The 12,078-nt window shown below is 41.0% G+C and overlaps 1 protein-coding gene across 4 annotated transcripts in view; it reads right to left on the reverse strand.

Annotated features, from left to right (window-relative positions):
• Nucleotides 1-12,078, reverse strand: part of TSPAN5 (tetraspanin 5) — a 146,982-nt gene that overhangs the window by 82,126 nt on the left and 52,778 nt on the right. For 3 of the 4 annotated variants that reach the window (XM_075127540.1, XM_048846611.2, XM_048846609.2), the window contains exons 2-3: nt 680-844; nt 535-588 (exon numbers count right to left, since the gene is read on the reverse strand). The exons of the other annotated variant lie outside the window; for it this stretch is intronic. In XM_075127540.1, the coding sequence (XP_074983641.1) occupies nt 535-588; nt 680-772 (147 nt within the window). In that variant the 5' untranslated portion in view covers nt 773-844. The remainder of the gene's footprint in view (nt 1-534; nt 589-679; nt 845-12,078) is intronic. 4 annotated transcript variants of the gene reach the window in all.

Below are 12,078 nucleotides of genomic sequence, written 5' to 3' on the forward strand. Positions count from 1 at the left end.
TGCGTTAGCACACAGGCATTCACACGACGGTTGTTACTGTGCTGGCTCTGAGCAAAGCTAAACACCACGCTGTTCACCACCTTTTCACCTTACACCACACTGTGCTAGGCAGCAAGTGCTGGTGCAGCTGCTCCAACAGAGTATATGGTCCTCTTAGCATAGTCCTGTAATGCTCCTGCTCAGCCTTCAGTGACACCTAATGGCTGTGTCACCTGTAAAACCATGCAGCTGTTACGTCAACACAGGCACAAGTGCATACAAGGTAGTTCTAGGCTGACCTCTGCTCTGCCCTGTGCTTCCCTCCACCCCAATATTCAAGACATGGAGTCCTTTTACATGCAAATTAAAATTTATTTCAAAGCCTTAGAATTGTTATTGTATATTACAAATAAAACTTTCTGAAATTTTACTTCATAATAAAAATGTTTTTAAATATACATATGTTTCTATAGACCTATTTTAGCACCACTAGGTCTTCAGCTCCTGAGAAATACCAGCCTTAGAGAAAGGACAGTAAACATTATACACAAATACCTTATGGTGACCTGAAGTCTGCATCAGAGCGAGACAATTGCCTCTCCCAGATTCCTGAAAACACAAAAAGTAATATCATTAACAACCAACATTGAAACTTAACGGGATTAACCCATTCCCAGGTACATCCTCTAGTTCTACTTACCTCCCCATGCCTGCCCATAACCCAGTGGGGCTCTTGACTGTCTGTAATTCCCACAGGGCCATCAGTGAAGGAGGTGGGGGAAGAAATTCGCATGATTTTGTGGAGCTACCTGGCTTGGATCTTATCCCTCCAAACTTGGGCCCACATCATTCTGTTCTCAGTACACTGCATGGGATGAGAAGGAGGAGGGGAAAAAGCTATGTCAGCGAAACAGCCAAGAACAACAACAACAACATATCAAGTAAAAGACATATCAATAAAGCGCCTTACCTCCTCGAGCACTGCTTCCCCCCAGGAGCAGTGCTCTTCACAATAACCTCCGGCCCTAGAATCATTCAGGTAGTGGCTTGCAACTCTTCACCATGGCATCTTCAGTGCAAGCAAGAGGGCTTAGCAGAAGCTCCTGAATCTCACAATGTATGCCTGGCTCTTCATGCAGGTCAAAGCATCCATTGGAACAAACCAAGAACAAGAACAGGTGCAGTCATATGTTCTCTATACCATAGGTATTAAGCACTTGCTCCAGGAAACTGCACCAAGACTTGTGCAACAGGCTCTGCAGCACTTTTATCACGTCCTCACACATTACTACATGCAAGTCCCAATGGTAAAATTCTGTAGTACAGGCAAAGCTAAGAGATCGCTTTTAAATGAGTTGCACAGCACAGTTACAAAGCAGGCCTCTCTCCTGCCCTTCTCCTCCTCTCCCTTTCCTCCCCCCACCACTAGTTGAAGGGTCACAACTGTTTTATTCTCTCCCTAAATGTACTTAATTCTCTTGAAATCTCCACTTTTCTCTCCCGAGATTTACCACTAATTTAATTTCTATTTCCATCTAGTTTCCCTCTCCTACTTACATGCTCAGTCTTCTGACAACATTCTCCATTTCATTATGTCTAATTCACCCACTAACAAATACCACTGTTGTGGCACGCGTTCGGCAAGGACAATGAAAACAGACTAGCCAGCTTCATGTTCATTTGCATTCAGTTTCTTTAGTAGTGCCTTGAAATGACCCTTTGTACAAGTCATACCCAAATGACCTACTACATTATAAATATTCCTGTTTGATATTTGGAGCATTTTTGTACGAAATGTTGGAAACTTAGTTCATTAGCATAAAACATGTACACCCTTGTCCTGTTTTTTGTTAAAGATATTCTTAAAATTCCAGCCCTTTCCCCTTTTATAGCCTCCTGTCTACAAAAGAACAAAGCTTCAGACATGCAGCACCCTCCATGCAATTACTGTTCACTACTATACCCCAGCATTGGTTTCCTAGGAAACAAGAAAAAAAACCATAAAAATGTCTAGCACATTTAATATGCAAATGAAGTAGGTCACACCAGTCATATTTCACTCACTGCCGTGCAGGATCATTCATGATGATTTGTGGCTTGCATTTGCTGCAGGCAATTAGATTTGGGGCAGTTATGGCAGAAACAATTATCTTCCTCGACAATGCTGTTGCACAGCTTACTGCTGGCTTAGAATAGGTTAAAAGATCAGGTTACGAGTGTGGAAATGGAAGATTGTTTTAATACTAAAATAATATATTAATGACTAATGTTTCTGCTATCTAGCTAGATAGTTATATAACCCCTCATATCTCTGTAGTGTTTGAGAGAAGGGTTACAACACACATGGTGAAGTACAGCAAATAATAAAAACCCTGATTCTTTTTGTCAAATACCCCATCAAATATTCAGCTCCAGTTCCCACTGTGCTCATCTACTCTGTCTGTAGAATCCATAGGAGCAACTGACTTCTAAAAGCACAGAGGAGGCCAAGTAGTTAGCCCTACTGCAGTGCTCTATCTCAGAGCAAAGCACCAAGAAGTGGAAATGAAAGAGACCAGAATACTCTGAGCAATAAATACCCTCCGATGACCGGGATGTAACATTGCCATCAAATACACAAGCAGTTGCTTATCAGCCTGCATGAAAAATGGAAAGGGGCCAAGTAAGGGCGAGCGGGTTTCAGTCTACAATAAAAAACAAATGTGTCTCCAAATTCTCACAGACTGGTATAAGAGAGGAGTAATTCCACTGACTACAGTGGAGTTACATGGGTGTAAGAGAGGAGAATTGGGCTGTGTCAATGCAAGAGATGATTGTTAACTGCTGGTTCTTCATTTTTATACTTGGCCTGAAGTTAGAACAATAGGCCAGGGAGAAAAGCGTAAGTATTTATGCCACAGAGTGCTAATTTAATGTAATACCTGCATCACGGATGTTAAGAGGCATAGACATCAGCTACCAAATCAAGGCACCCTGAGTTCTAAATTCAGTAGCACTGCTGTCAGGAAGGCAAAGAAAAATCCCACAATTAGTCTGTTTTGAAGTTATAGGAGAGAGTGTTTAACACTACAGAGAAGGAGGGGAAAAACCCAAGGTTTTAAAAAGGATACACTCAAATCAGGCTGACAACGTTAACAATCAACATAAATATACTAGTATAATTTTACATATTAGTTACATGATGTAGTGATGTTCTCTCTCTCTCTGGCTCTGAACTGCTATACAAGTACTGCATTCACTTTGGTGTACACGAATTAGAGAGAGAGAGTAATGACAAAACACTACAACCATGCTTGGGAGTAGGAATGCAGATTCCCTGAAGCTCAGACTACTTATTGCGCTGTTTTTACACCAGACAGAGGAACAATCTTTGCCCACTGCCACACTGATGTTTACAATTACAGCTCACCAAGCATTTCTTGTGTTTGAATGTTTTCACTTGCTGGTTCTCTAACCTGCAAAAAAGGCTTTGAACCTGGAAGACCGACAGACAGACAGTCCCTCCCTGAACTCTGGGATTTTGTTTAAAACATGAATACAGGAAGAACAAGAGGATACAGATATATATGTCTGTTTCCTCCACCCCACTCCCACATAATAACACAAGCGTGAAGTATGCCAAAAGTTCAGAAGGACACATTGTTAAGATACGCACTTCTGATTGTCCCAAAGGACAGGAGGAAATGAAATCATCCAGCAAAAGATCTGCACAAAACTTATGACCCCCACAATGAAAGCTAAAAGGTGACGTTTATTAAAACTGCATGTAAATATAATTCAATTTCAAAACAAATATTTATGTCAGCTCACAAATATTGGGTATATCAACTTCTCATTGCTTTCTAAAAGGTGCTCTTATCCTGTTCTTGATCAGTCCCCACCCCACATCCACCCCCCAACCTTAAAGTTTAGTTTACTAGTTCTTAACATATTTCCAGACACACCACAGCTGCCTACATTTCCACAGAAGTGTGAACTATAAAATTCCAAAGAGGGTTTCTATGTTGCTTTGTCAATTTCACCAACATTTCAGAGATCACCTCTATATGGCCCCCTAGTTTCTGTCTTAAGATACTTTATACTTGTGGTGATCTGTATTTCTCAGAATCTTATCCTCTCCACTGCACCCAGAACCCCAGCATACACCACCTTTTTTGGTTTTTGCTTGTTTTCTAGCAAGAGACAGTCCTCACTACAGAGCCCAACACATACTTGTCACAAAACATTTTGTGGACTCTTTCTGTGCATCCTTGTCAGTTACAACTTTTTAAGTGTGCATGAAGTTTTAGTAAATATCAAACTAAGAAGAGAATAATTACACAGACACCAAGGCTTCCTTGGTTAGTGGTAACATTCTTTTAATCCCACTGGAGAAGAGGTAAGTTCTTTCAGGGTTCACACACCAAAGTCCAGGTAAGAATTTCAAAAATTAAACTTCTGCTCAACTTCAGGCTAAGAAAAAGATTGAAGGTCAAATTCTGCTCTTACTTGCAACAGTGACTATCCAGAGGAATTTTAGTTCAAAAGAGTTACTCTCCCTCTCTCCACACCTTAGCGGAAAGTCCAGTTCAGAGAATTACCACAAGTGGTACTGACTGGTATTTGTTACCAGGGAAGAGGTGCCAAAGATTGAATAGAAATGAAGACAGAAATACCCTCCCACTGCTTAAAGGCATTTCCTCCAGAACAGGGCGAAGGCACACCTGAAGGGCACTGTGGGGAAGCTGAGTCTCCTGTTGCCTATGCTGTGTGTGTTCTGTGGATAGAGAGAGGACTTCGGCTTCCAGAATTGTCAATCTCGCTCCATTCGCCAGAGCTACCAACTTACTGAAGCAAAAACACACTATACATTTTTCATGATGTTCTTTTCTGCATAACCATTTACTTACATAACACTATCCTCCTGACGCCACACATAGATAATGCTGATGCTTGGATAGCTCTGTCTGTATGGCTCAAGTCACAAGACCCCCAACCAGAAAGAAATTAAAGTAAATTATTAGCAAGAATATCTTTTGTGTAAGCATTTACTTACAGTGAGTCTTTCTTCAGTGTTAAGCTACAGTTTAAAGTGTAGGGGGTGGGGGGAGATTAAAAAAAATTTTTTTTCCTTAATCCCAATTACACTCCTTTGTAAATCTATGAAGATGGAGAAAGGTTTCATCTAAGATTATATTAATTAGGTTTTATTTTTAGGCTTTCACAAAGTAGAAACTATTATGAGCTATGACCTAAATAGGTGAGAGCTCGCATAGTTAATACACAGGTGCCTACTGGAAACACTGCTAAAGCCAGCCTTTCTTGATTCCAGACGCTTAGAAATTAGCTGCAGTAAGAAACATAAAAATGTTTAGTACTGGAAGCTGCTCATACCCACTTGGTGAATTCTCTTGCATTCTTGAGAACATGAATTCCCCAACGTCATTACTATTTGCCCCAACTTCTCAAGCAATAAAATAATTCATTTTCTAATTTTTTTTACCCTAATTATGGATTTTCCTCAGGCAAATTTTTTTTTAAAGAGTAAAGGCTGTCAGAGCAGATTTCTAAGTCTTGTATCAGAACTGGAAGTTTAAGTCGGAATAAAGGTCTGCCGGTTGTAGTACATTCTAATGGAAGTGTCATTGATGGGGTAGGAAAAAAAACAGCAACTTTTCTATGGGACTTTTGAAAATAACCCTGTCAACTTAAATTGAAAAAGGTGGACTTGTCTGAACATCTGCCTACTATTATTACAACCACCACCAAAGAAAACTATAGCTGAAGTTCAGTTGAGGTTCACCCCCAATACTATTGCATTCACTTGAAGTTTACATCCTTCAGCAAAACAGGAGAGCATTCTTCAGAGCTGACCAATGTATCAGGTACAAGGGGCAAGATGCACCCCCAATGGTGTCCCAGGTAGCTGGTAACAACCTATGAAAATACTGTTTCAAAAACAGCAAGGAAGCAGTTAAAGCATATTTGTAGTTGACTCCTGAAGCATTTTCCACAAGATATTAAAATAAATCTGATTACGAAGGCAGGAACGGCATTTTGTTCTTGTTAAATCACACTGGCAGTGTGCATTTACTTAACTGGCTACTTTCTTTTTTAAAAAATCCAGGGCTAACCTCATATGAATATTTAAAAATATTACTACATAACGGTCTCATTTATTATACAAACTAGCTTGGGTGGCTAGACTAGTTCTGTTCACCTCCTAAAGGAAAGGGGGAGAAAACTGATTTTTGTTTGTTTGCTTTAAAGAGAGTTACTAAAAATATTAAAGCCCTTTTGATGGAAGTTGGGATCTGCACAAGTCCCACACAGATGAGCTAGATAAACAATAGGTCTTCTCCATCTTTAAACAGCTATAAGTCTATAACCCCATCCTCAAGTTAAATATTTCCCTGTGCCCAGCCCAGTGTTTCTCCAACTTCTCTGCCTCATCCACAGCACAGCTCTTCTGGGATTCAAAACAGGTAACAGAAGTCAGAGCTCATAGCTACAGAAAAGGTACAGCAGTATTCCTTCTTCCCACCAAGAATTGTTCCTACCCAACAGGGCAGACCACCACCTTTCCACTCAGAACATCTCCTCTTCCCTTGTTTGGGGACATGAATCAGGCTCCCACTGAGAACCCCAAACTGGCTCAGAAAGACTTCCAAGATAGCAGCCCAAAACTCCCATTCTCTTCATCTATCCCCATCCCCCACAATAAGACATTCCTACTTAAGGAGAGGAAAACATGACAGCATTTGAATATTGAGCTCCCATTTAGTGGGAAGATGCTAAGTCATTAACTATGAAGCCACCCAAGCATATTTTGGGAAATATCTAAAATGAATGATCCTTCCACCCAGTTGTCCATAGAAGTTGACTGCACATTATATGCATTCAGGCCCTCTAAGAGCTTTTCCAGTATTATATATTCTCCTTGCTACCGACTTCTAAACTTCTGAAGAAGGCAGCGATCAGTGTCACATTTGAAGTTTACAGAACTACTTAAGGGTCTATGCCTCATTGAAAGTCTATATGAGACTTAGGAACCTAATAGCCAGATTTTTACAGGTATTTAAGTGCCAAACTCCTATTGGTTGTGAGATTTAGGTGCTTTTGAAAATTTCACCGTTTTCTCACCTGATATTACAATCCACTCTCAATCTGAGGTGCTATTGTACATATTAAGCCTCCATTGCAAGGTGTAGCAGCACGTGAGCAGTCCCACTGACATCCACAGGCCCCAATTTAGCAGTTGTAAACCATCAATTTTTTGAAGCTATCCTATTTGTCATACTGTTCGGTTTTGGGGTTGATACTGAAGGAGTTCAGTGGCCTTATTTAGCCTCATCAAAGAGCCACTGAGCAAGATTATGAATTGGCATGATTATTACAACAGGATCTACTCAGAAAATGCCCAAGACTGAGCTACAATTCATATTGAATACTGGAACTGGTCTATCCTGACAGCAGGGTTGGAGCTCACTGGTGAACCTCGGAGTGGGGGAGGAGGGGAGACTGACTGACCAAAAGAACATTTTCATGTCATCAAGGAAATGAAACAACTAGAAGTGAGTTTGTGGCTTTGTGTGTCTCTTGAAACTGAAGACAGGAAATGAAATTCACAAGCACAGTCCCAGGACACTTTAACCCAAAGCCTGACTTTTAAATTTTGGATTTTTAGAATATTTTTAGGCAGCTACTTTTAAATCAGAAAAATTCATGCTCCAGTGTAATTCTTCACCAACTCTAAAGAAAGGCCATCATTTAAAACCTACATATTCAAATTCCAAATGGCATCCATCGTTGAAGGAGAGGTCACTAGGCTAGACAAAGTCCTGTGGTAAAAGCAGTTGACATCATAAACACTGAATAGAAATACGAAGGAGCAATTTTCTCAAATACTGTGGGGTTTTCAAGGACTAAGATGAATCTTTTACTGAAATGCTTCTGCTTAAACCCATCATTCAGCTCTTGTAATACCCTTAAATGAAATCCATTATGAGCAGGGCCACAAACACCTAAAAGAAACTAAAACCTTAGGACAAAGCATTAGGAAAACACAATTTATTTCTGCAGACAAGGGACAGAAATACAAACTGAGCACCGCCGTGCCTCAGTCTGAAATCATCTCCACAAGAGGAATAGGCTGAAAAGAAAAAGAAAAAAGTGATGTTGTTAATAGTTCAAATTGCAATCAGACCCAGCCACAATTTAGGAGCAAAGAGCAAAATCCTGGTGCTGTGCATGAAGCCAAACAAAACAGGCCATGGCATGGGGAAGCAAAGCAGCAATAAATACAGATCCACCCCCACAGACCACCATAGAGCATCAGCAAGAATCCACGATACACTCATAGACCTCTCAGAGTACCCATGGTTCCCCCACCCCCAACATGCACATTTGTCCAGAAGATTTAGAATCAACAACCTTGTCCCCACCATCCCACAGTCCACCAGCCCCTTGTACACCAGTGACAGTGGGTACCACCAAGGAGCAATACTTCACAACACACAGAGATGGTGGAAACTTACGACCACCACTACCTGCAGACTCCGCAGCCTATGCCCCACCCACCAGGAACACTATGGAACTACAGTGGTTCTGCTGCTTCCTCATCCTTGCACGTCTGTGCAAGCCATAAAGACATGCTTTAGCTCTGTATTTTGAGCAGCCATTTGGCCCCAAAGAACAGGAAAATAGTAAATCCCTCTTCCCCTGACAGCTATAAGATTTAGGACTGGCCGTTAAAGCTCACATTGCTACTCTTGGCTAATTCTCTTCATCTACAACCTGTTAAATCATTAGAGTACATAAAACATTTGGAGTGACTGGACCAGGGCTTTTGCTCAGCCAGAAGACAAAAGACAGCGACTGATGGAAATGTAGAAGAAACACCTCAAAAGCGGAGTCAAAATGACATAAAAGTCAGATCCTCCACTGTTGCACCAGCCAAGCGGGGCTATGGAAGACTTGTGTGTTTTCATTTATGCCCGCTCTTTCCGTCAGGCTCAGGAGCAGCAACTGCAGAAGCAGTAAGAGCAGAGAATGTATGGCTGTCAGCAGAGCAGACTGTGGGACATTTCCTGGGCCATGTTTCATAGAGGAGAAAAGAAAGACAGTAAGAAGGAGGAGTTCTCCAGCAGGGATCAACTCATTGTGAATACAGAGTCTGGCTGGCAGTGGCAAAAAAAATACCCCCTCAGGTGTCATGTAAGTTATTGGTATGAAGGAGAAGTGGAAAACAAAACAAAAAAAAATACAGCTAAAGCACAATTTAGGTTACGATACCAGATGCCTGATCCTGCAAACAACTTACTACTGTGGAGTAATCCTACTGAAATCTGTCGGATTACACCTAGTAGTAAGCATTAAACCGTGGAGAATAGGGCCCGTCTGCAGAATAGGGCCCTCTTTCAGTAATTTGATATCACCAACTCTAGTCCATGGAAACTCAGGGTATCTTGCAGAACAGAATTACATAAGCCTCCCACAATGGGTAGCACTGGAAAAAATTAGGTCTTTCTCACTGCCAGGAAAACATCAATAAACCAAATTCTCTAAAATCAAACAAACATAAGAAAATACAACCTATCAGCTAAAAGCTAAACAAAATAAACATGCTTTGAGACCTCAAAGCATTAGCTCCATTGTTCAAAATTCCACTGAAGTGCTTTTAAAATAGATCCCCATATAGTGAAACAAATGGTTTTCAAGATGAAGGGCCACTCAATCTGTTTTCTCATGCCTTTTGTTCTGGGGTACTATACACACACCCTTTTCTAAAATTTCCTATCTGAACAGGAATTTAGATAAGCAAGTTGTTTTCCTGGAAATCTGATTCCCAGGAGACAAGACCCTGGAACCAGGGCCTTAAAGTGCGGTCAATGTAATGCTAAGTCTATCATACTTTAATGATGACATTTGATTAGTTTAGCAAAGTTTTAGGACCCTGAAAGCTTAAATATAAAAGTTAATTACAAGTTTAATAATATGTTAAAGTTACAGTAGACGCAGTGCCCACTCACAGATGACCAACCCATATCAAATAGTCTAATTTTTTTGGCCAGATGTGCAACCCCAAGCAACCCAGCCCATTTTAGATCTTGCCTTCAATAATTCCATCTTGCCAGGGTGACGCAGCTAGCAAAAAGTCATCCATGCTACTTGGGCTCTCCCCCTTCATGTGCTCAGAATCCTCAAGTGATTGATAATCCAGGTAGAAAGGGGAGTGGGAATTCTGACCACTTATTAAGGCAGAAGAATAAGTGCTGGAGAAAAATGTAAAGGTGGCCTAAACATGTTCTGTGAACTTGTCTTCATTAGAAAATTAGGCAGTGTAGGAGCATGATGTTAAGGAGTAGTGTAAACTAACCGGATGTTAAACATCAGTTTCCCCTGATGGGTGAGCTAATATCTTCCGTTGGTCCAATAAAAGGTTACCTCACCCACCGTCTCTCTCTACTATCCTGGGACCAACAAGGCTACAACTACACTACAGACGTGAGTTCCCCCTGTCAACAATGATTCAAAAGTCATGTTCAAACATCATGTTATTTAATACGACCACAAGGTCACATTCTAACATGACCTAATTTTCTCATGAGGACAAGCCCATGAATAGTGTTCTCCCAAAAGTCATAAGAGAGTTTCTCAGAGTGGCAAACTTCGCATTGAGCCTTTGCCCATCTCTCTTAGCAGCAAAACAGCTGCAACGTTCTAAACATCAGGGTTCCAGGTAAAGCTACCCACATGTTATAAGACATTAACTGTTTAAAATTTGGGTATAGTGATACCATACTGCTTAGAAAACAGAAAGGACAAGCATCAGCAGGTGGTCACCTGGGAATGGTGCAGCTGTTTTGCTGTTGAGCAATACCCTCTGCACTCTGGAAAATTTGCTGACACACAAATAACTTCCACCTGGAATTACCGCTATAAAAAGGTAGAAGTAACCCAAACTAAAAATGGATTTTCATGTCTTGAATTGTACCAATTTGCACATTAAGCACTACTGCATAACAGATGCATTCAAAAACAATGCACAAGAAAGGGAATTTCTAACAAGACTGCAACCCAGATGCTATACCGCATCTGTGAAACCGCGAGAGGCCTTAACTGAACTGAATCCATAAAAAAGTGTTCCTTTTCCCACTCCCACAAGTCTCTTCTGAACTCTACAGGAATGATGGATGAATACTGCAGTGAGCCCTAACTAACTTCCTAAAAAAGCTCTAACAAGGAAAAGTTGTACTTGCCTGAGGGTTTTTCCTCAGAATAGTCTGTTAAACATAAAGAAAAATGTCCTCTCAACTCCTGTTCACCAAACCTCACATTGAGGATCTTACCACAGTTGATAATAGAGAGGGAGTGTAAAGAGGGGGCGGGGGGAATTGGGGAGAATAGAAACTATGGACAACATCAGTCTAGTCTCCTGGAAACTGTCTGAATGAAATTTGTACTATTGAGATGCAACAGCAGGCATACCACACTTCTACCAAAGGTGGAATGGTCTTCTAGAGACTAGTCAGTTTGTAATATCTGGAAACTTTTGGAAACCTAGCCAGGTCTCTGTCATATATTCCTCAGAGGAGGCATATGACCATTGTGCCCAGGTATCAACTGCAAACTTTGATTCCTTTTGGCAGGCATATTCATTTAGCTTTGCATACCTCTGAAATGCACAATTCACTAGTCCCAACTACTGAAGGGAAAGAAAGCATCTGAGACTTATTTCTTGGGGACATATTATGGAAAGAGATAACTATGTGAAAAACCTTATCTCAACTGCACATGCAGGGTAGAATTTTTAAAAATACTTCACACTAGTCTAACTCTTCTCCCATTGACATGAATGCCAATTGACTTCAGTGGGAAAAGAGGTCAGCACTGCATACTTTTAAAAATCTCATCTCTTACAGTGCATGGGCCTGACGAAGCAGACTGCTGCTACAGCCACACTGGCTCACACGTTTGGGACACCCCATCTCCAGCTCATGGCAAGCTTGATTCTCTAGCACAGCACTTGTAGCCAAACAACATAGATTGCTTCGATGGAACTGCAGATTGCCTTCAAGGATAGCAGCTTGGCATGACTTGGCTGATGTAACATTTCAA

The sequence above is a fragment of the Caretta caretta genome, chromosome 4, assembly GCF_965140235.1.
Source record: "Caretta caretta isolate rCarCar2 chromosome 4, rCarCar1.hap1, whole genome shotgun sequence".
NCBI classification, from domain to species: Eukaryota; Metazoa; Chordata; order Testudines; family Cheloniidae; genus Caretta; species Caretta caretta.